Genomic DNA, 25165 nt, shown 5'->3' on the forward strand with positions numbered 1-25165 from the left:
CCTGCCCATGGCAGGGGGGGGTGGAACTAGATGATCTTAAGGTCCTTTCTAACCCTAACTATTCTATGATTCTATGATTACAGACCAGGATTTTCTGTGGGTCCACAATGATGCTCCATGAACTTCTAGAGGCTAAAAGAAAACAGGACAATACCCTAGTGAAAACTGCTGCAGGAAAGAAAGCAGGACTGAAACCATTGACTGAGTTTGGAAAGGTTCCTCATTGTCAGCTCTGATTGTTTTTAACTGTGGAGGACAAAAGATCCCTTGAAACATCACTTAAAATGTGTTGGTTTATCCAGCATATTCCCCTGACAACGTTGCTCCCCTGACCATTATCTCACAAGGCTCACCTCAGGAGATAAAACCTACCTGATGTGAAACTCTGCCTGGATGGGAGATGGTGACCCTGAGTAAACCAGAGGAGCCTTTGCCAGCACGGCTACTGCTTGTGGGTATAGCCCCACAAGCACACCAAGGCCAACCAGGGCTTTTCCTCAGCAGAACCTCACAGCCCACACAAACCCATCTCCTGTCAGCCTTTCTAGGCCCACAGCAGCAGATTTTCCAGCTAGGAGACATCAATCTCACAGAGCTATGCCAGCAGGAGTGAGGTCAGGCCATGCTATGAAGATACAGGGCCAAGTTGTTAGTCAGCAACCTGAAATAACAGATCAGCATTTCCTCAGAGGCTTCTGCAGCACAAGATCAGGCTGAGTATTCACACAGACAAGATGTTTTCTTTCATCAAATTTCAACAACAGGGACCAGAGCTATCCACAGATTAAAGCAATAAGGAAACCCCACCAAATGCTACAATGATCTTCCTCAAATCCTGAGATACCCATCGTTTAATAATTTGATTTCTGACCCTTCAGAATGAAATTAAATCCTCCATCTTCCATTTAATACCCAGTTCTCTCTCTCATACACACAGAGCACTAACAGGTATGAATCTTCTCCTTCTCATCATGAGAATTTATCCAATATAAGACAGTGAAACCTGCATCATCCTTGTGTATCAAACCGCTGCAAAAATCTCTGCTATCCTAAAAGCAGAGGAAAAAAACAACCAGCACAGTAACAGATGCTCCCAACTGATTACTGCAAAAAATTGACATTTACACATGGCCTTTTTCTATGTAAAGGTCAAGCTGATGCACCAAAAGCTTCATCCACAGGAAATTCACTCCCAAACAGCTCAAGGAGAGATGACACCAGCTTCCAGGTGTTCCACAGTCACAGCAAATGGCCTTAGTTTTTAAAAGAAAAGCATTAGGGAATTGTGGTTTGTTGTTCTAGGTCCCACCCTGCTTGTTCCTTCCCTCAGGAAACTAATCCCACAAGACTTCAGTAAAAACAAACAGCAGGGAGAGAAACACTACAGCAAGCTTCTGCCCTAAACCATTGCATATGTTCCTAATGCCACAGTGAAACTCACACTCCCCCATGGGGGCTAAACAGGTCCCGCACTTGGCTGCCTTCCTCCCCCTCTGTGGTTTTCACTGCCAAAGAAGCATCTTTTTTTGCACCGTAAAAATCAACCCTGTAATGTGATAGTGAAGCCTGCCTAACACAGTACAGAACACAAACCTGTTAGTAACAAAGATCACTGCTCAACCTTTATATTATGGACAACCCACTGACAGCTATCCAGCTTGTATTGAGAAGGAAGGAAAGAAAACACTCTTCTAAAAGGATATTTTGGTTTCAAGCTTTCTTGAAACACTCCTACACTGTGCTGAGCAGGCAGAGATGAAGCTGCCAGGGCAAGAGCCCTGTAAGCCGAGGACCCTGTAAACCCCTGCACAAACCTGACTCTTGCTGCAGGAACGCACCATTTCTCGTGGTGTGGAATATCTCAGTCCTGACCTCAAAAGCTGGAGGATGAGAACTGCTCAGTGACAAGTGACGGCTTTTGTTCTGTGAGCTCACATCTTCTGGGTTATCCTCTGACAAACATATGCCCAACAGTGTGGTACACAACTGCCCTGAACTGAGTTGGAGTCAACAGTAGGCAGGCGTGAAGCTCCACGTCAGCTCCAGCCTCTCCAGCACTGTCACCCCAGCAGCCTCCACCTGGATTTCAGTCTCCAAGTTTAAAAACACTGTAAATGAACTAAACAGATGTGGACAGGGTGAAATTAGCAGATTCCAGCCAGCTGAAATACAGCATTTGTGCAGGAGCTGTTAATCCTTTCTTCAAGCATTTGCACAAAATAAGGCTGGCAGCATTCACATGATTGTGTGCATAATCAAATGTGAAGAAACGCCCGCTGCTCTCACCCAAGCTTTGCAGATTCTCCTTCAATGCCTGAGCAAGAGAAGGTGTTAACAAAGGCTTTGTGCATGGACAGGCACTCTGTAAGACTTGAAAATGATTCCAGCAAGGCAATGAGATGCTGCATGCATTGGGAAAGGCTCCACGTCACTCAGGCACATGCTGATCCACAACCATGAAGAAACATTAACTATGTTATTTATCATTCCCCTCTAGAGGAGGGTGCCTGGATTTCTACCCCAGGCACCCCAATCTCTCCCCTGCTCTGCACTCACACTCTTTGAAGTGCCACGCCATGATCAGAGGCCCTCCAGCCCTGAACTGGACGGATGTGATTCTTTTCAGCACCTGTCAAGGCAGCTCCTTAATCCTCATTTCACTTCAGGGATCAACACGCACTGGCACCTTGGGCAAACATACATAACACATTATTTTAAACAAAATAGGACAGAAATCTGTGCTAAACAGCTCTTGTGTAAAGGGGAACAGAAATCATCCACCAAAGAGCAATTCCTTGAAGGAAAGCCTGCAATTTTAACACACCAGTGTTATCCTGGGAGATTGTTCCAGAGCTTCCCTCTGAAACTCGTTATTTATCATCCACCAAAGAACTGTACCCACATAGGCTGCCCCTTCAAAAGCATATTACAGGCCCAATGGGATCACCCAGTAGCACCCAGCTAATTTAAATGCTACCTGTTATTGCCACCAAGTTAAAATGAAGGCCTACTTATCAAGCCAGCAGAAATGGATGTTGTTGCACAAACCTAAGAGTTGTGCAATCTAAACTGTATCTTTATTGCTTTACGCAAGAGAGGAAGAAGGAAAAGAGAGGTAGCAATAAAACAAATAATAGCAAATTAAACTTCCCCAGTCATCTTGGTTCTTGTCAGAACAAGGATATATTACAGCTTATCAAGGCAAGGGTGTACTGGTGATAAATTACTTCAATAGCCAGTGCTCAGATAACAGCGAGGTGTGAGCATGGAGGTAACGGAGGTCTGGAGAGACATTGTCTCTACATGAAATGGAAAGAGCCTCTTTAGCAACGAACAACATCTGTCAAGTGCAGTCTCAAAATGGGGACAGTGATGACTCCCCGTGCACAGGCTGTGCCCTGTTATTCTTCAGGGTATGTTAGAATGTACGAGAATCATAGAATCATAGAATAGTTTGGGTTGGAAAGGACCTTAAGATCATCCAGTTCCAACCCCCCTGCCATGGGCAGGGACACCTCACACTAAACCATGTCACCCAAGGCTCTGTCCAGCCTGGCCTTGAACACTGCCAGGGATGGAGCATTCACAACCTCCCTGGGCAACCCATTCCAGTGCCTCACCACTCTTACAGTAAAGAACTTCTTCTTTATATCCAATCTAAACTTCCCGTTTAAGTTTTAACCCATTACCCCTTGTCCTGTCACTACAGTCCCTAATGAAGAGTCCCTCCCCAGCACCCTTATAAGCCCCCTTCAGATACTGGAAGGCCGCTCTGAGGTCTAAGAAGAACGAAGTCCATTTTGAAAAGCAAATCAAATACCCTGTTCCCTCCCAGACACCTGTATTTTGTGTCTCTGATCACAGGAAGTGATGCATGTGAGGTATTTCACATACTTGACCCAACACTAACATGGCAGGTGGGTTGGCACTGGATGATCTTAAGGTCCTTTCCAACCCTAACTATTCTATGATTCTATTTCAAAACAGTGAGGTCTCTCAACACTGGGATTTATCAGAACATTTAACAGTTGGACTCAATGACCCTAAAGGTCTTCTCCAACCTAAATGATCCCATGATTTTGCAAACTCTATGGCAGAGAACAAGAAATTGGGAACATTCTTCATGAGTCACTTATGTTCACAATGTGCTGCTGCATCCTCTACAGCCTTGGGCAAAGGATAACTTCTCTAAGCATCAGTTTTCAAATCCACAAGAGAATATTTAGTTCACTTACATGGTGAAGATTTATAGAAAGCTAAACTGCTAACCAGCCACTGGATGACAAATGTGTAATCAGCATAACACAGCTACACCAACAAGAACAGACCCACTCGGTTACAGGGACTGGAGGTGTATTTCTTGGCCTATATCAGTCAACACTGACATTGGGTATCAAAGAAACTGGGGCATTTCTCACTGTTTATAAGTAGCTGCATAGATTCAATTGTGATTCAGGGCAAGAAGTCTGCAGGAACAGTTGTAAGTTTACATCTGACATTCTCAGTGCATTTCCCCTGCTATTGCTGATTTTTATGCTCTTAACTACTCTCTGGATTACACAGAACAGCATCATATCTGGACAGAATAGGTCCAGTAAATCCAGAAAGATTTACTAATATACTATCACTGCTAAATCAGCAAACTAAGCAGCTAGTATCATAGGAGAACCACACATCACATCTGAAAGGATACCTACAACCTTACTCATCTAGATAGATGTACCCAGATGAATAAGGTTTTTCTAGACCAGAAAAAGCCTGAAAAGCCACCAAAGAAATTAACTGTATTAAATTTATACATGGAAAGGAAAGATGGACAGAAAACCTCTACTGGGTAATGCACAGCTGAACAAAGACTTGGGATCAAAAGAAAATTCTAATTCACCCTTTGAAATGGAGTAAAATACCACCTCAATGTACATCATACTGCACATTACATCTCTAGAAAGGCAGTTTGGGCCAAAACAAGGCCAGTTAAAATAGAAACTAAAGTTAAGACCTGGAATCACAGCAGTTACCTAAAGGAGGTAAAAGTACAGTTAAGAGTTTACTGCCTGCTGTACACGCTCATTTCTTCAACCCTTATTTTTTTTAAGGTGATAAATCTATGCTATAGGCTACTCAGAAAGGGAGAGAAGGCTACAACAACATAACATTTCAAGTTTAACCAAAATCAAGAGGAAATTTCCATCCATTTCAATGGATCCTAAACATACTCTTTTTCTCCCTTCTTTCAGTGTTTTGCAAGCAAAAGAAATCACCCCCACAGAAGCTACAGAAACCAAGCTAGAACTCCAGAGAAGATAAAGAAACAGCAGGCAAAACTCTCACCCCGGACGGACAAGATTCTGCAGCACTGATGAACTAGACTTCAAATTATATCTACCTTTAAAAAGTAATCACAGCACAGAGAGTGGTTGCCAAAAAGAGCCCTTCTGGTTCTGCAAGTGCAGGACTGTGCTCTGGCTGCCATGGAAACTGAGTCCCTGACTGCTCTAGTCCTGGTACAGTGCCACACACACTCTCAAGCATTTAATCAATACTAATAATGCAAAAATAATATTGATGTATCAGAAACAGGATGCCTAAGAAAAAGAAAATAGCAATAAAGCTCACTTTATATGGCTGCAGCCCAAGGGCTACTACCAGCCCTACTCTAAGCCAATTCTAAATCCTGTTCTCTCCTGGTTTCTAACACTTGTTTTTGGCATTAACTGTAAGGCCTTAGCTTAGACTGAAGAAAAGCCAGGAAACCTGGAGGAACAAATGAAATACTTCCATTAGTCCAGCAGGTACCTCTGCAGTAAGCAATATGGTTGCGTGTATTGAGCACGGCACTGGCAGGTAGGAGACCTCATTTCTTGGCTCTGCTGCTGACAACTTGTACAGTCATGAGTCACTTGGGGCCAGCTCCCACCTACAGAGGAGCTGTAACAATATTCATTCACCTCTTCATGAGGAGCAAGGCACAGGGCTGCCAGATCAGCCTCAGCTCTGGGGAAACAGTCACAGCCCTTGCCAAGGACAGAACCACAGTCTACCAGAGCATCATTGCTAGGGCATGACACAGAGTCTACCTCACCCTGACAGACCATCATAGACAGAGCTGACATCCCTGCTTCAAAAATCTTCTGGCTTCTCCTAAGTTAAAATCTAGCTTTTGAATACGTTTCACTTTGGAAGGGTTTAGTTTGATTTTTCAATTAGCTTACAGCACTATTATAACTTTTAAAGCATAATCAGTTTGTTACCTCTTAGTGGTATTTCAGACAGAATTCTTCCACAGAGCAGAAAATCTGCATTAATTTTATCACAGGGCCTTTTAGCCCCTTCCCCTCCCTTGTGGCTATCTAAATATTAATAATTTTAACAGGAAATAGAGAGTTAGGAAAAACACACTCAGCATTTTTAACACTTCCCACACACGCACCGCAAAACAGCGTAGGCTTCCTTTTGGTTAGAACCAGCTGTCTACACTGGAAGTAGAGCACTCAGGAGCAGGCAGTGTGCTCTGCTACCAAGGACATGCCACTGCTTAAGAAAACAAGCAGCAACACATATCTTCATCCCCGTCACTCAAACTCAGCTTTACTGACTTGTTTTCATGGGCAAAGGAAAGAAAGAAAAATTGACATCTTAAGGCATTTTATAAGGCAGACAATCACAGAATGGCTTGGGCTGGAAGGGACCTTAAAGACCATCTAGATTCAACCCCCTGCCACAGGCAGGGACACCTTCCACTAGACCAGGTTGCTCCAAGCCCCGTCCAACCTGGCCTTGAACACTGCCAGGGATGGGGCAGCCACAGCTTCTCTTCTTCTGTGCCAGCGCCTCACCACACTCACAGGGAACAACTTCTGCCTAAGAGCTCATCTCAGTCTCCCCTCTGTCAGTTTAAAGCCATTCCCCCTTGTCCCGTCCCTATGTGCTCTTGTAAAAAGTCCCTCTCCAGATTTCTTGTAGTCCCCTTTAGGTACTGGCAGACTGATAAGGTCTGCCCAGAGCCTTCTCTTCTCGAGGCTGAACAACCCAGCTCTCTCAGACTACCTTCACAGGAGAGGTTCCCCAGCCCCCTGCTGCATCACTTTCCTGTAATGACACAGAAAAGCAACAGCTGAGCTGTAACATGCTTTGGGAGCATCTCTGAAATTACCATGGAAAAGCTGCAGGTAAATGGGAAAGCTGTAGATAGGAAAAGGGCATCAGAAAAGCAACAGTAGAAGGACGAGGAGAACTCTAAACCAAATCAAGTCTACCGCACATGCGTCTCTAATACAACATCACCCTCTCTGAGGCACACCAAGTACATGGTATATTTGCCAGTGAATTAAGAAAGCTGGTGCCATTAAGAAAGCAAGCAGAAACAAAAGCTGTGTGTCTGCTCTATTAGAAGCAGCTAAGAGAATCAATAATTGTCAGACATTTTCAGGCCTTACAGAGTGTTTAATGGTCCTTCAGGTGGACAATGGAGTCAAGAAAACTCATTATTTCTAGCACTGGCAATCTCTTAAACCTAGATAAATGTGTTCACCAGCATATTGCACTTGGCTCCTTCAGCCTCATAGTTGTAATCTGTTATTTGAATTAGTCTCTAAACATTTGCTGATTAATATTAAATTATCGCAAGTATCTTCCACTCTAAAATGAGCCAGTGAGAAATCACACTCCAAACCTGTGCTAATCCCGAGTCTGTAACGCTGCAGCAGGCCAAACAGAACTGGTCTACACTGACCTTTTTTTATCTCTTTATACATCAAGATGCTCTGGATGAAGTTTGCCTCCTTTGGCTCAAAATGTAGAATGCGTTTCTGTGCTTTGGAAGGAGAGCTCTGAGCTTTTGGACAAACCAACCAAGCCACTGTCAGGTTCAACTGCACTTTCATAATCTCCCTCTTGAGCCTCATCATTTTCAATCTTCCCATCCTCCTTGACCTCAGGAAAGTTTTTCAGCTCACAGCTTGTTCCTGTACCTGTATCTAGAGCAATCCATGTGCTTTCTTCCTATAGCACAGCAGCACCCCATAAAATATAGCCCCCTTCCTCTGTAGCCATAATGCCCCTGGTGGCTACCCCATGCATCCCGGTTCCCTCTTCTCTCTTTTTAGTGGTCCTATTCCAATTCTCTCCTTCTCAGAGCATGAGCAGGAATGACAGAAAAAACACCACCTCCTGGAAAGTAGTTTGTGTCTCAAGATAATAGAATTCCTCAAGTGAATGTGCCAGGAGATGGGGAAGTGGAGAAGGACATGTTTCCCACATGTACATAATGCTTGATTTTCTACATAAAGGATGCAGCACAGGAAAGATAACTTGCATATTTTGGGGGTTTGGGTTATTTTTCTCAGAGCAGACAATGAGAATATAATGAAAAAAGGAAGATAAGCAAATAACAACATCCACTGTGGAACACAAGAGATCAGTAAATTGGTTTTGAGCCATGCTTGCACATGAACACGGTACAGACCAGGACAGGCAGGCAACAGGCACACAGGCAAGCGATTGTCCTGACTCTCTGCACCACACTTCCCAGTGCTCCCAGTTTTGGGATGAGCAAAGCTGGTCACACAACCCAATTAAAACTCTCACTGACATAATCAAAAGCATATTGACCATGTGTGTCAAGGAAGCCCCAAACTCTCCTATGGCAATGTGCACATATTGAAGATACACAGGCAACACACAGGCATCTCCAGAGTAATATGCACCCATCATTCAGCACAGAGAATACTGGTTTAAAACTGAACAGGAAGAAAAATTGGACCAACAGGTAAGGAAGGACAAAAAACATGTAATAGAATGTATGTGACTGCCTGCTGTCTCACCTTGCCATGTCCCAAAACCTGCACACCATTACACTCTTGGATTTCAAAGCCACTCGGGCCATATTTTAACCCGTCACACATCGATTTTAGTTCTCAAATAGACTTTTGAAATATTTTTATTCCCAAATTCCAGCCCTAGTGAAATTTGTACTGAAAAGCAAGGAGAATATTAGGCTACCGCCTGGACTTCTGCATAAGCAGCAGGAGTCAAACTCTGCAGACTCTTCATGGACAAAGCCAGCGTGCAACAGGAGTCTGCATCCTTCCCGATAGATAGCAAGGGAAGAGTGCCTCAGCTATACAGTCACATACTGTGGCCCCAAGGCAGGGCAAGGGCTGAGGCAGGGGGAAGTCTGTGGATGCCATGTGTTTACCCTGAATTCTGGACACCAAGGAACACTCTTTGAAACAGTAACTCCCTGCAGCCTGCACCTCATATCTGAGGCAGCCTCAATGCTGGCCAGTAAGACATATCCTTATGAACAGTACCCACCAGAAAGCATTACCACAGAAAAGGATCCCAATACAAAGATAGAAAATGGAGCTTTAAAAAGAGAAGCAGCCATTCTGCACTTGGCTGTGTCCCCCTGCAGGCAGGTATTACAAAGCTGAAGTGGCCTTGAAGCTAGTGCTGCATTTCAGCAAATTGGGTAAGCTTCTTACAGCTGTTTTCTGCAACTATACTCTTTGCCACATTTCAGAATGGGTTAAGATGACATGAACCCTATTTGCAGCAGGGAAATAAAATGCTATGAAACACAACCATCTCTTGTTTTGTGTCAAATACATTGTGTCTGGCTGCAGTTTGCAAGTTCTTCCCTGCTTTCTGCTAGCTTCAGTGGCAAGCAAGAAGAAACTTGCAAAATCAGGCAAAAAGTCTCCCAGAACCACTTCCCTACCAAAGCAGCTCCAGGACTTTCCATTCGGGGCAACATGTCACACAGCAGCAGGCACCCTGGGCACACAGCTTGTGGGCATTGAGGCTGACCTGGCCCTGCAGCCTCCACCTATCCTGAGGGAGACGCAGAACAAACCCCAACATCCCACATCCTGAGTATCTCAGCAAGGAGTGATCTTTTGCCAAAACACTGTGCTTCAGAAAATGGACATTTTCCCCACTATAAAAATAGCTTTGGTGCTTTGTAATGCTGCTGCTATACCGTTAAGAAAATGTCTCGATGACTGGGTATCTACAAACATGGGTTATAAAACTGGGTATCTCTGAAATGGGTTACAAAATTGAGTCTTGACTTTCCACAGTGTCCTGAGAGGAAAAGGCATCACTTGCCTGTACATGGAAGGAATAAAATACACCTAAAAAATCACATTCAGAATTACCCTGGAGCCCTCTCCTCATTCTATGGATCACATACAGTGCAGATCGTAAGTGTTCAAGCTATAAATTGCAACTGAGTTTTCATCTTGTCAGGCCTACACAGACTGGATTGGGCTCAAGCAAATAATTTTGTATGGGGCAGAGTCAATAGCCTTACACAGATTTAAACTCAGTAATAGCTACCCAACATTCCTAATTCCAGAGCTTAACACTTTTATTTCCCAAGCAGCCCAAACACTGGAACTTTCACAATCTTTCTCTTGGGTGCTCTTTTAGTAGATACACAGGAACATTTTAAGGAATTTATCTACTCCTTTTTTATTTCCTATAAAATGCTGTAGGCTTTCTGAAAATGAGACAGGGAAAAGGCATCTTCATATTTAAGCAATCTGTGTACAGCTTTACTTACTTCCACCATGCATACAGTTAGCATCTCCTCCTCTCTTAACGCTTCATGAACCACCTGCCTCATACAAATGAGCACCCTAGTAGCCTCCTTTGCTACAGTTCTTTTGCTACCAGGATTTGTTTCCTTTTACTTCCTGTAAGGCAATAACTTTATTCACACTTACTTGCTACCTACATCTACTTGGTTCTTTTTTTTTAGCTCCTTTGCTCAAAATGCAAGGTACTTTCTACAATCCCTATTTTCCTGCTCTTCCCTAAATCCTCACCACTTTTGTCTTCATACTGCAAGAATCATGTATTCTTTTCTGGTGGCTCCTTGACTTTTTTAAACATCAGCATTATTAAAAGGACTTGCTAACATTGAAATATGCGACATAAAATACGCACCATATGCAGAACTGATACTTGCTCAAATGAGGAGGACCTCGGAGAGGCAAGAAGTTTCAACTCTAAAGATGCTTCTTGGAGTATGCTAAAATTGTGAAGATCATTTAAATTGAACACAGTGACAGACAGTCTAGTCTGTATTGCAGTGAGTATCTTACAGAAACAGCCAATGCATGATAATCCGAATAGTGTGAGCAACAAATCCCATTTCTCTACCGCCTGCGGTCACAAGTGAACCATGTGCACAGAGAGCTCGTCAATTCTGCCTTCGCCAGCAACATCATTTAAAGTTAAGAAATGTGTTACACACCTTTTATTCTTGGAAGAAAACCCAACTGGATTCCTTTCATTTCATTCATTTCTCACAAGTAAAACCTCTGAAGTCGACTGCTACACACCAAGAAAGAGTTTGGCTCCATAATATACAAGAAGGTTACCGAGCAACCTAGGATAAATTCAACACACCTTATAAACCAGTACTGAGTAAGTCTGGTTTGAGTAAGAGCTGAGACCATTACTTTTTCATGCTTCAGTTCCTATGTTTGCCAATTAACATATTAACATCATCCTATGGCAGGTAACTTGAACTACCAATCACAATTGAGAACTATTACTGAATGGAAAGCAAATTCCAAGGGGTGATAGAGGACAACTACTGCGATGTTCCTCTTACGAGTCTAAAGCTCCTTTAAAAACAGCCAACATTATACCAGCAAAGATTGAGGGGTGGGGTGGAAACAAACCAAAAATGCCAAAATATAACCAAAAATGTCAGTCTTGCATAAAGATGGCTTCTAGTGAGAAGCACACAGGGCACTGCCAGAAAAACTGCCTCCTTCCAGAAGTACATTGGAGACTCTTGGTTACAAAATCATCCAGTGTATACAGACCATGTAGGCCAAGATTGTTCCATAAACCAGTCCTTAACACAGTTGAAGACTATACTGTCTCTTCAGCAAGGGAGGATAAATATAGGCAGCAGTGAGCTATTACAAATATGCTATCAACCCTGGACAAAGGTATCAGCAAGTAATTCCAGGATTTATCAGGGCCCTTTCAGTATTCATTACCGGCAGGCTATTTGCATGTTCTTTTCCCTCTCCATCACCACTCCAGTCGAGTTTTCCAGAACAGTTTCTTCTACTGCATATGCTCATAAAATAGTTTTTAAATACGTTATCTGTTTATTACTGCAGTGATAACCGAGGTGGTGTCTAGAAACAAGAACACACGGAACATACTCTTTCACCCAGTGAGCAGAACTCTGAATCGCATATGCTGACAGACAGTATGTATTTTTAAAAGAAAACTATGTTCAGAACAATGTAAGCAAGAAAAATGTGTGAAAAATGCAATTTAAGTGTCTTTCAGACTGCTTGGAGAAACAACTGCAAAGTCAACGAATATATGAACTAAATTAGGAGTCCGTGAGTAATTTCTGTACTATGCTCCCCAGTGAATAATAAATGTCAAGTTCAGGTGAAAGTGAAGAACTCTTCCTGTCTCCACATCAAAAAATTCTTTTTCCTAACATCTCAAAAGTTACCTCTCTACCACAATCTAGCATTATATGCCTACTACTCCCAAACCCAACAACTGTAAATCCCCCTCTGAAATAAAACTAAGTAAGATGCAATTCTCCATCTAACCATTCTGACACAGCACAATACACACAAAGCTGATATTCACCAGGATGTTGTTTTACACTCTCTGACACAATGCTTAGAGGGTGGATCACAAGGAAAAGGGAAAGATAAAAAGCAGGCCAGTGAGACCCATTCACTGCTGCTAGGTAAGGAGCGCAGGCCACAAACCTACTCTTCAGTGTGGAGTGGGAGATGAAGAATCTGTTCCTCAAGATGCCACCCCTGAAACAGCAGCTCCCAAAGCACAGCATGCAGCTGTCACCTGCAGCTCACCAAGCCTTTGTACAACAGCCCAAAGGGACTTTTAAACAGGCAGCTTCAAGAACACCACTGTCAGCCTGCTCAGAGGTTGCCAGCGCTCCCCTCAGATTAGTGCCTTTCTGGAAACTCGTAAGCTCTGAGGAAACGTGCCCAGTTATGAACAAGTCCAAGCAAGTTGAGTCTTTTGTAATTTGAAATGTTCCAAACCTAATTTGCTTCTAACCAGCGCCAATGTAATTCCTGCATAAACCATTTCTGTATCCGAATTAAGTAACACTGCTAACTCCCCAAATCATAAACTTAGGCACATATAAAGCCTGCCAAGACCTCTGAGTATAAAAGCACCAGATATAGATACTATGCTTTACGTTATAATATTGAAACATTTCCCATGAGCAGGAGGTTTGGGAATCCCTGCTCTCCTTACACTGATGTACTCAGACTTCACTCTGAGAAGACAGACAGATGTATCAGTGGAGCTGTTAACAGGATAGTCCCACACATAACCAGTGACTCTTCTTGATACATCACTTCTGTCTATGAACTTTGAAGAGTTCATTCCACAAATTATAACCTGACGCACACTCAGCATCTGTAATCCTACAGAGATAATTCAAGATATGTGGTACTTGCTACAGTATTTGCAACTCAAAGAAATTTCTCTTTACGACTTAGGCCTCCATAACTTCTTTTACAGATGCTTCTCACACTCTGCAGTTGAGACAAATTCTCTCAGGCTGGCAGAAGCCGTGAGCAAAATAACAAAGAGGTAACAAGACAACCCTACAAACTACCCAAAGTTTAGTGGGTGCCACTCACACACACCAGGCCCACAGTACAGGAGAAAGCAGGACTGCCACCTGCTCAGGATCATAAGTACAACTCTTGCTCCCTCTTCCCCTACACTACGAGGGAATCAGTCAGTGTTACACAGCTGACACTGCCAAGCAGGGCTCCTTGTTCACCTCCCTTGGCACCGTCACAGCAAGCACACATTTAAACACAAAGCTCACGCCAACCCCACACCGTGTAGGACGCCTGTACATAAGCAGCGGTTCACGCCAGCACCTGTCACTGGCCCGAGCACGGCCTTCCCGGGGTTCTTCACCACTCCCAGCTCCCCAGGACACAAACCGCGCCTCTCCCTTCGGAGTTCCGAGCAGAAGCGTGACCGGAGGCGAGAGCGGAACCTCCCGGTGCCCGCGGCCGGCAACCAGGAGCCGCTGCCCGCGGGGCGGGGCGTGCCCCGCGGCAGGCCCGGCGCCTCGTCACCGATCGGCTGCTCCCGGCAGCCAATCGGCGCCGGAGCCGGGCACGGCGCGACTTCATTCATTCATTCATTCATAAAACAGAGGTGCAGCGCTGGTAGGAAGCGCGCCCTTCCCGGTCTCGGTCCCCCGGCCCACCGCGCGGTGCACGGACACTCACGGCAATCCGCCTCGTCGCTGTTATCCGAGCAGTCGTCGTCCTCGTCGCATTTCCAGATGGCGGGGATGCACCGCTCGTTCCGGCACTGGAACTGGTCTTCCTCGCACTCCTTGACGGCTCCTGCGAGACACGGGGCCGCGCCTGGGTCAGCGGGGCGCGCTCCCGCGGCGGGGGCAGCCCGGGGCAGCCTCCCCGCCCTGTCCCGGCCGCGCATAAGCCGGGCCGGGAGCCACTGGGCTCGGGTGGGGGCTGGGGTAGGGCTCGGTGCGGGGCTGAGAGAGACGCGCCTCCGCGGGAGACCAGCGGTGATGCCTAAGATGCTTTGTGCACGGATAACGGGGACCATTCCCGTGCTTCCCGGCATCGTTTGAAAGGCACGGCGGGGGGAAAGGAGCCTGGGAATAGAAGACGGTTAAACCCGAGATGCAAAAGACAAAGACAAATTATAAAGCACAATGATGCTGGGATCTCCCGCGCGTCCGGTACCGGGGCAGAACGCAGAGATACCTGGGGACGCTGTGGGAAACGGACAGGGGCGCCGGCCCGGGAAAAGGGAACTGACCCAAGTGAAGTTGAGGGCGGGGGCGGACACACGGGGACAGACACACGGGGCAAATCTGCTTTGCAGACGCACGGTGCAGCGCTGCTCTGCCGAGGCACAAATCTCCACAGAAGCGGATTAAAGGTGGCAGCTCCTGTCACCAGCGGCAGCCTTGCTTCCGCGCGATGAAGAGCGTGCCCGGCCCCGGCAGGTCGCAAGCCCCGAGCGTGCCCGGGCCTTCGCGGGTCCCAGCCCTCCCGTGGGGCACCGCACCGAGCTGTGGGGCGGCTGGGGCAAGGCAGGGAGCTCACCCCCTCCCCGGGAGCACCGAGGCGAAGCCGCCGGGGCTCGGCGGACCCACCTTTGCCTTGGTGCACGTTGATCAGCAGCAGCAGCAGCAGCAGCAGTAGCAGCAGCTGGAGGAGCAGCAGCCGGCTGAGCGCTGCCCGGCACATGGTGCTCGCTCGCTCCCTCGGTGGCAGCGCCGTATGCGGGGTGCGCGCAACCCGCGCGCCTCTCGCCGCCCCGTGCCGACTGCGCGGCCGGCACCGCCTCCCGCCCCGCCGCGCGCCGCCGCGCCGTGACGCGCCCCGCTGGGCGGGCCCCGCGCGCCGCCGCTCGGCTCGGCTCGGCTCGGCTCGGCCCCGGCCGGCGCTTGGCGGGGGGCGCGCCCCGGGCTCGGTACTGCCAGGCCCGACAGAGGAAGGAGCAGGCGGCCGGGATCACCTGCGGGCGCGCCGCGCTGCGAGGCATCCCCCCATGGCCCCTCGGGCTGGTGGCGAAGGGGCCCCAGGAGAGCGGGGCAGGTCCGGCCCCGTGGCGTAAGGCCGGAGCTCCGGCTGGGGTACATGGGCCTGCCCCGCTGCCATCCGGTGCGCAGGGTCCTGAGCTCCCTTCTGCTGTCCCAGCTACAGCGACACAGCTGGGTTGTTCAGTCTGGAGAAGACATGGCCCCGGGGAGACCTTAGAGCAGCTCCCAGTGCCCAATGGTGCCGACAAGAAACCTGGAGAGGGGCTTTGGACAATGACGTGATAGGACAAGGAAGAATGGTTTTAAACTGCCAGAGAGGAGATTGAGATTAGATCTCAGGCAGAAGTTCTTCCCTGTGAGGGTGCTGAGGCGCTGGCACAGGGTGCCCAGAGAAGCTGTGCCTGCCCCATCCCTGGCAGTGTTCAAGGCCAGGTTGGACACAGGGGCTTGGAGCAAGCTGCTCTAGTGGAAGGTGTCCCTGCCCGTGGCAGGGGGTTGGAACTGGATGTGTTTTACATTCCTTCCAACCCAGATCGTTCTGTGATTTTATGAGTCTCGTTTGTGATCCTGATTTTAATATGTCAATTAAACACGTGTCCTGGAGGCACAAATTGTGTGCTCTCCTTGTTAATTCGCATCTCCCATTGAGGGATTTCATTATGACCATACTGATATGGTCACCTCCACTTAATTTTCTTCAAATCAGTAAAATGAGTATGGAGTATGGGAAGGGTGCAACGTCCCTTCACAGCAGCTGCTCACCCTCGCTACACCTCAAAACACAGGAGCCTGGATCAGCACCTACAGGGGAAATGCTTCAGGCTATTGGGGGCCGTGTTTATCGCTCTGGTTGCACAGTGCTGATGAGGAAGCGGGTCACTGTCTTTAACACCGCAGTGTTGTTCATCAAGTCAGGATTAGGAGAATTTCAGTAATCTTATTATGAAAAAGTATTTTTCGGAAGCCAGTTGAAGCTAACATCACAACAGGATTAATGTGTTTGTATGTGGAATGTTAAAATAAATAAAGCACTAATTTTACAGAACCCAATGTATAAAACTTTCCCGTTTCAAAGCCTGAAATGTTATTGGCTTCAGAACTGCTTCTCCGCTGTTTAAAAATGCACCTATGCCTTTAACAGAAATTTTGCAAGTCATTAGGCAGTAGTGTCACTAATGGGTTTGAACCATGTGAAGAGAAGAAGAGCTAATCATTGAGCTATTTCACTAGCAGCTTTTAGACTATTAACAATTTATTCAAGCCTTTTTGAACAACTTTTCAGCATGCAAAGTGTAGTGCGTGTTTGTGTTGGCTGGCTCAATGTGATAGATTGCAATAATTGCTGAAAGCAAATGAGGTATTTATAACGCATTAGGTCAAATTTCTTTCTTAAATGTGCCAAAACACAGTTTCATAGTGCTGCTTTAATTCCTGGCCTCATACTTCTCTTTCGTAAAGTAGTTTAAATTGGAAGTGACTCCAAAGACAGTAACGATGTTACCTAGTACAAGACAGGTAAGTGCACACAGCTTCAGTCACAGCAGCCTTTTGCTGTCAGTTTTGTTTCATTAAATAAAACCCCCAAACAGGTATTTAGGCCTGATGCCTCTCACAAGAAACGCCATTAAAAGGCTTTTTTTTTTTTGAGTGAATTGCTCTGATGCCACCTGCCAAACAGCAAGTTCAACAGCCTTCACAGACCAGCCATTGTAGGGGCTACCGGTAGCCTAGTACCATCTTGTGGACATCTGTGTCTCCAAGGGATTGCAGAGGCAAGAGGGAAATGAGGTGCTAAAGGGGAAGGAAATTGGGCAAGGGAAACCATTTGGTGTGTAAAAAAAATTAACTCTAGTTTTATCCATTATGTTCCAATAGTTAATTAAGACTGTTAATTTACCTGCCAAGGCGTGTCTCCTTCAGGAGCTCACCTCTTGAGTTGAAAACTGGAAGAGGTGCTCAGGATTCTTCTCTCCAGACTGTGGAAATCTGTAAAGCAAGAGCACAGACATCTTTTGCTACAAGCACTTCCACTTGGTGTGCATTTTAGTGTTCACCACATCGCAGAAGCCACAGACTCGCTGTGCAAGAGGAGGTGACCAATACCATCCACACTGACTGATTCCATCCAGTTTAACACTGAGAACCTGGGCATAATGGTGCCAAGTTAGAGTAGTATCAGAATTAGTCTGGCTTATTTACTGCCACCCAAGGAGCCATAGTCCTCCCCTGCCCTGTGACCACGGTCAGAGAGACAGCCCCAGCCAAAGAGCTGTCTCAAGGACAGATGAATGGGGGGTGCTTCGTATTTTTGTCATTAAAATCTTTGCTAAATTAAGAACAAAACCCAAAACAGACTGAGGGCAGAGTAAGAAGAGGACCAGTGTAAACAGACTGCCACTGGGAAGTCTCCAGTCTACCTGCTGAAAATCTTCAAGCCATGGAGGCAGTTTCCTAAGCTGTTTGTACTAATACCCCCTCCATTTTCCCCAAAAAACTTCATGTCCTTCTTCAACATATTTCTTTCTTCTTTCAAATGGACATTTAAAGACCTGTTCTCCTCTATTTGTATAATAACCTTTGAAAATATCCCCTGTCCGTGAGGTTGACTTTTTCAGTCTTATCTTTCAACAGACAAACATAATTGTTTCAGTCCCCTCATAGCTTTCAGATATTTAAATGAAACCTTTTCATCAAAGTTAGTTGAAGCAGTGCAGTAGCAGCCACATCCTTAATGTGACGTGATGGCCCAATGCCATGTCAGTACCTGCAATTATTTACATTTTAAAATAAAACTCTTTTCCCCAAACTACTGTGAGTTTTCAGCTATAAGTACTGTTGTATATTACATTGAACAATAACTTTTTCTGCTGCTTCTATGAAGTGAGGCACAAAATAAGCCACAAGCGCAGTGGAGCATAAATAGAAGTTCGCTTCTGATCAGGACTTGTTCCTAAGACTCTTGCAGAGCTCTTGGTTTTTACCTACTGTGCTCAAACTGACTAACACTTTTCCCAAGCTTCCTTCCTGCTTTTGGGATTACCAAACCTACTTTTGTTTGTACCTTGCTTAATAGCCTGGTTTAAAATGTTCTACTTACTGGTTTTATCTGGTAAGATAATTCAGTCTTTTGCTTCAAACTCTACTCATTTTACTCAGAAATGTTCCTTTCACTTCCCTTCATTTGTTTTAGGGCCCTAACTGTTTAGAGGTTTTTTGTTTCCAATTCACATTTTCATTCGTATCTGACTAAATGGTGTCTGTTGATCTCCCTTTTCTATGCTCTTATTTTTTGCAATTTTTATTGTATTAAAATGCTTCATTCAATATCTTCAATAATCTCTTTAGTTTCTTAACTTAATTTTCTTCTCTTTTAACTTCATCTTTTTTCCAGGGGACTCCAGTTCCCTAAATCACCTGCTCAATGGGGGTTTTTTATATTTCTTTTTTACATTCATGCTCTGTACTACTTTGTCTATTGGATACATTTCCCCTTTCACAGCCATTGGGACCTGGTTTTTGCTTGTTTCATGCGTAAAAGGTCAGTTTTACCCCGTTAGCACTCTTAACGTTTTCTAAAGATATACCCTTATTTTAGTTATCTCACAGCCTAGTAAGGAAAGGAGGACATCACACAATCAGATTTAAATCAGACTACAAACCCCATCAGTTTATCGTCCAAGAACTGTCTCTCCTCCAAGCCAGGATCTCTTCCTTCCATAGCCATAATTCTTCTTTGTCCTAAAACTGTCACTCAGTTCTCCTTTATTCAAGCATAAGTAGCAGGATGATGTAACACTGACACACCACTGGCCAAAGGTATGGAACCAACATTTTACCATTTAAATGTAAAACACACCTTTGCTAACTGCATACACAGGTGCACAGGTAACAGTCTGTATCTCATACTCATGGATTCTTGTCTTCAGAGCAATTCTCACTTACAAGCATTCCCTTCAATTTTTATATCAATATATCTATAACTACGAACCCAAGTTAGTCCACTTTGACTAATACCTCCTGCTTTTCCTTAGCAAATCAACTGAAATATTCTCTAGCTCCGTTCAGCAGTGCTCTGGCCACGTAAGAGTAGCTGGGAAGAGCAGCTCTCTGGGAATCTGGCTTTCTGGATAGCACTGCGTTACTCGCAGTACTTAGTGTGGCTTCAAATCCATCTTCCACTTCATGCTGCTGCCTTTCTATAGCAGCTCTTTCATGGGAGTAGAGAGAAGGTAAGAGATGCTTTCCAGTCCATTGGTGAAGTTTTTATTTAGCTAGCGAGGAGTTAACAGTGAAAGCTTCTACCCTTAATTCCCTTCCTAAGGGTAAACACCCTGCCATAGCAGTATCCCTGCACAATAAATCTTTGAGTGCAACCAAATCTACAGTCACAATAGGGACTTTTCCATCAATTGTAATGAGCATAAGAATGAAGGGACCAAGAAGAAAAAAAAGTGAGGATTAGGTGTCTGGCAAGATCTTTTGCATGCCAGAGGAGCACTGCTCTAGGCTGATCTACTCTTTGCTGTTGTACAATGACTAATGACTGTGAAAGCCAACAGAAATGCAGACTTGAGGCCATGGTTAGTAACAAGTACAGTGGCCTTTTTTCAAGATGTTTCACTTCAAACTATTTATCCTATTATTGCAAACAAAGGAATCATGAATTGGAGCAAAACTCAAGTTGACAGTGTCTCTTGTAGCTCTACAGTCACCATATACCAATTCTGTAAAGCAGCAGATTAGTACCGCAGGCTGCTGTTTGCTCTGTGGCTCCCCAAGGTCTTAGACACAGCCAGGGAAACCCAGTAACAGCACCAAGCCTGGATTCACTATTTTTTTTCCCCTTTTTAAACATTCTGTGGTCTAGACATTGCTCCAGTTTTCTCCCACACCTTATTTGTTTAGGCCCCAGTGCTTCAAAGAAGTGGTGTATGGGGCATGAATGGCGGAAGCAGAGACAAGGTCTGGTTCTGTGAGGTGCAAAACTCCCTCAGCTCCTCACAGCCCTCTGGAAAGCTCAAAGGATCTTGAAGGCTCACAGACAAGTTATTTTAGCATTAATTACAACATCAATGAGAAAACAATGCCCAAATGGGAATTGAGGATGATGCTTGCATGGAATGGTTCTCATTATTTTTGTATGGATTTCATATGACAGCAGAACACTTGAAACCCTGTCTTGCTTTAAAGCTAGTGCTGAATCTGTTGCCTTTGTGCCAAGTGGCAGGTAGCATCTAAGTCATCTGATTTGTAAATTCTTACAGCTGCTTGACAGGGCTGTCCTTCCTTATGAAGGAAAAGGAACCTGGCATTTGTTTTCCTTTTTAAAGTGAAAGCTCATTAAAAGCATATTTTTCAAGGCTGGATTCGGAATGTGTTGGTTTTTTTCTTGCTTTCTCTTTTGATTTACTAGCTTGTCTTTAGTAATTTTTTTCAAAGCTATCCCATTAGATATTGCCATCTCATCGCTTTCAGTTCTTAAATAACAAGGGAATGAATGGAGTCTCATGCCTAACCAAAAGATCTGAGCTTGGTCAGAGTGGAATTACTTGGTTTTCAAAGTGGATAAAAATCAAACTAGTTTTAAAATCCCCTCCTCCCCAGAAAAGAGAAATGAGGGGAGAGGAAGAAAAGGGAAACACTGGGAGAGAAAAATATTCTAATTATCATCTTGCAAATGTATGTTCAAGTATCTCCTCACTTTGCATGGTGGTTTGCTTCTGGGTGTCTCTATGTACGTCTTCATTAGAGATGCATTAGAGTCACACAAATGCATTTGAGTGACTTGTTTATATTCATTTGAGAAGAGTTATCCATGTAACTGCAGTGTGAAATACTTGTTTCTTTGAGGTTGAGAAACCTTTCCTCATTAATGTTAGGATGGAGCTCATGCCATGTGTAGAACCCGTGCTTGTCTGAGCGACAGAGGTGTGTATGTGCACTCCTGGAGCTACAGTTCTTTTAAACAAGGTTTCAGAAAACATGTCCTTTCAGATTTCCTGTCTGTTACACCATGTTGCAGCAACAACAGTTGATGGATCAATCCCTGTGGCATTCTGTCATATCACATAAAGCATCAAGTGATAGATAAACTTCAGAATAACACGTCCTAGAGGCATCGTTCCTAGAAGCACAAACCAGCTTTCGTCCTACCCTCAGTAGTATATCCTTCATATATTCCATCCCATGTTCTTTCTTCAAAAGCAGAAGTGTCTCTCAGTTCCACAGACTTTAAATTCTAGCTAAGGTGGATCAAGACTGAAAGAATAAAAGCATATAATAGATACCTGTAGTCTAAATCAACCTAAACCAACTCCTACTAATTCATTTGGTCCTTGATTTGCTGCATCTCTTATGCTTCAGCCCTGGCTTCTCCTATGGCTCTGATAAAGCACAGTATTTACACATTTGTATGTCTGCACAGATCTGGTCAAACTGATAGCTCAAACTCCTACATGCACTTTCCACAGCACTTTAATTTAACTCATAGAATCATAGAATCATAGAATCGTTAGGGTTGGAAAGGATCTTAAGATAATCCAGTTCCAACCCCCCTGCCATGGGCAGGGACACCTTACGCTAAATCATATCACCCAAGGCCTCGTCCAGCCTGGTCTTGAACACTGCCAGGGATGGAGCATTCACAACCTCCCTGGGCAACCCATTCCAGTGCCTCACCACCCTAACAGGAAAGAATTTCTCCCTTATATCCAGTCTAAACTTCCCCTGTTTAAGTTTTAAGCCGTTACCCCTTGTCCTATCACTACAGTCCCTAATGAAGGGTCCCTCCCCAGCATCCCTATAGGCCCCCTTCAGATACTGGAAGGCTGCTCTGAGGTCTCCATGCAGCCTTCTCTTCTCCAGGCTGAACAGCCCCAACTTCCTCAGCCTGTCTGAGAGTCTTGCTATTGCCTCAGAAAGACCTTGCTTGTCTCCCTTTCATTCCCACTTTAGAAAGCTGAAACATGCCCCAACTTATCTCAGAGTTGCTGGTTTTTAAATACCTTTTCTATTTCAATACACCCTGGGCCACTCAGTAGGATTGCTAGATACTTGTCCACTAGTCATCAAAGCTTGGCACTGGTACTTGTGAAGGTACGCTGTGCTGGAGAACGCTGAAGGGCTGCAGCCAACACCACAGCCCTGCACACCTCTTCCTTCTCCCCTAGAAAATGATGCAAGTCGTGTCCAGATCAGGCTAAAGCATCCCATGTTCTTTGGCTGGTTCAGAGGGCCACAACCCAAACCATGGGCACATTCACCTCCTAGAGGGCACAAGCCTTAAGGGCTAGCACGGCTCCCAAAGATCACAAGTACTTGTAGATCACCTGAAGCTTGATTTGGGAAGTGGATAGTTTCTCTTACAAAGCAGACATTGGAGAAATGCAGCTATTCCCACCCAAACGTTTGGGATTTGTTGTGGTTCAATACTAGCCAACTCTGGGAGTCCCAGAAACATGCCATAGTGTTTGTATCTCATAATTCAGTGTAGAGTAACACCTGCTTTCAGTCTAAAAGTGGAACTTCTATTCAGCAAATCGCCCAGCCGTCACAAAGACACAGAGGGAAGTAAAGGCCACCTCTCTTTGTACAGGTTCACAATCTTATCTTTGTCTTGCCAAAACAGAATCAATAGAACAAAACACCAAGGTTTGGGCCTTTTGTAAATCATTTGACAACCAAAGTCTATAAATTCATTTCCCTGTTTCATTCCTTTATTTATCCTGCTACTCTGAAAGTCCTGACAGGACAATAAAATCTGGCCTGACTTGGGCTGCTGCAGTCAAATGAAGCTGGCATGGACATGGAGTTACACTTAGCCACCCACCCAGTTTTAGCTTCCCAGCCATGAAAGCACAATCCAAACTGCATTTTCCTGACTGTCAGTTTCTCTATGCATGTTTTAGAGCGCAGATGTAATAGGTTTTACAGGGAGTCCCTTTGATTCGTGCCAGCCCTGCACATTCTCATTCTGCCCCTAATCTCTCCTTTGTGGCACACGGACTCGGAGCGGTGGGCATGGATCCCAGCGGACACTGATTAGAATCCAAATTCCCTTTTGGAAATGAGCCCATCTGGCAACTGCAGAACCCAAAGCTTCAACCCTTGGCCATTGTTCTTCTCCAAAATGAGCAGATTCAACTTTATTGCAGATTAAACATTTGCTGTATTTTATGCTTGAAGTTAATTCCAAGTTTTGTGTCAAAACACAGAAGCTTTCTCTGCTGACCCTCCTGTAGGGTTTTTTCTTTTAAAGATGAAGAAAAATTAATCAGTCCAAGCCTTTATTATATTTTTTTCAGACTATGTACAAAGAATTGCTCCCCAAGCTTAAATTTTGCATGTCAAGCTTCATCTGGGAGCAGATACGTTTTTACAGCTCAGTTATCAGCTGTGCAAACAGGCTATTATTCATGTTCATCTCCAGCCTGACAGCATTATTGGCCTCTACAAAAATTCGCCAGGCCAGGAAAATATGTGCAGGGCCCATTTTAGAGAGGGAAGAAAAAGGAGACAGGGCTGAACGGTCTCATGAAGGGCAACCAACAGCCTTGTACATCTTACCCACAGAGCTTAGAGCAATGCAGTTCTGTCCTGTTACACACTTCCCACAGTGAAGCTGATATCAAAGGCACTCGCAGCTCTGCACTGTGACCTCTCTCTCCCCATTTGTGGTCACATATGCAGATGATCAGACTGCTCTGTGATCCACTGTGGAGAAGACACAGGTAGTATATAGGCCATGCCACTACCTTGCAACCAGGGAGTCCATCAGGTAGTAGGGACCTGCATGCATAGAAACCTGTTCAGAACCCTGTTCCCCACCAATTGAGCCTTTCTTCTTACCATTTAACCAGTCTCACGTATCTGATGCATGGATGATGATAGGTCTCAATTCATGACTCAAGTCCCCCACAAAGTAGGCAGAGTGCACAAATCCAACCTTGAGAAAAGGTGTCCAGTCATTTCTTGCAGTGGTCCTCATAGTATAAACGTTTCATGGATAGACATTGTTCTTCTTGAGCAAGGATAATCTGTAAAGCCTAGAGTGTGCTTTATATGTTTGTTATGATGTATTGATCATAATAGATAACATATACTTGAAAATTAAATTTGTACCAATGACAGCAGTAATCATAGAACCATAGAATGGATTGGGTTGGAAAGGACCTTAAGATCATCCAGTTCCAACCCCTTGCCATGGGCATCATACATTATATACTTAAGACTTCAATAACCTGAGGTTACTCATGTATCTGAAATACATAAAAACTTCTAGGAATATGAAACCAAAATCTTCCCTTAGCAAACAGAAGTGCAGCAGAATTAAGTTCTCACTGTTATTACCTGCAGTGTGGGCTGGTATTTTCATGGATTTTATTACATCATTTTTTTCACAATATCAAAATGATTTCCAAATCAGTTTTAAGAATCTGAAAGCATTGTATATAATATGTCTGTAAATGCAAGGGAATCTTCTGACTTTTATGCAGCAACACCAGTGAGTATTTCTTGGCAGTCTTTTAAGACAGACTGTCCTGGTATTTCACCATTAACATTCGAATTGGTTATAGTCCTGCTGTA

The 25165-nt window shown here is 44.8% G+C and overlaps 1 protein-coding gene across 2 annotated transcripts in view; it reads right to left on the minus strand.

Annotated features, from left to right (window-relative positions):
• The window catches only part of LRP8 (LDL receptor related protein 8), a 197525-nt gene extending 182142 nt beyond the window's left edge, over positions 1-15383 (minus strand). For both annotated transcript variants that reach the window (XM_062623188.1, XM_062623187.1), the window contains exons 1-2: positions 15191-15383; positions 14289-14408 (exon numbers count right to left, since the gene is read on the minus strand). In XM_062623188.1, the coding sequence (XP_062479172.1) occupies positions 14289-14408; positions 15191-15284 (214 nt within the window). In that variant the 5' untranslated portion in view covers positions 15285-15383. The remainder of the gene's footprint in view (positions 1-14288; positions 14409-15190) is intronic.
• Between the last annotated feature and the right edge of the window lie 9782 nt (positions 15384-25165).

This window comes from Pezoporus occidentalis, unplaced genomic scaffold, assembly GCF_034315485.1.
Source record: "Pezoporus occidentalis ecotype Australia unplaced genomic scaffold, CSIRO_AGI_Poc_V1 ctg25, whole genome shotgun sequence".
Classification (NCBI taxonomy): domain Eukaryota; kingdom Metazoa; phylum Chordata; class Aves; order Psittaciformes; family Psittacidae; genus Pezoporus; species Pezoporus occidentalis.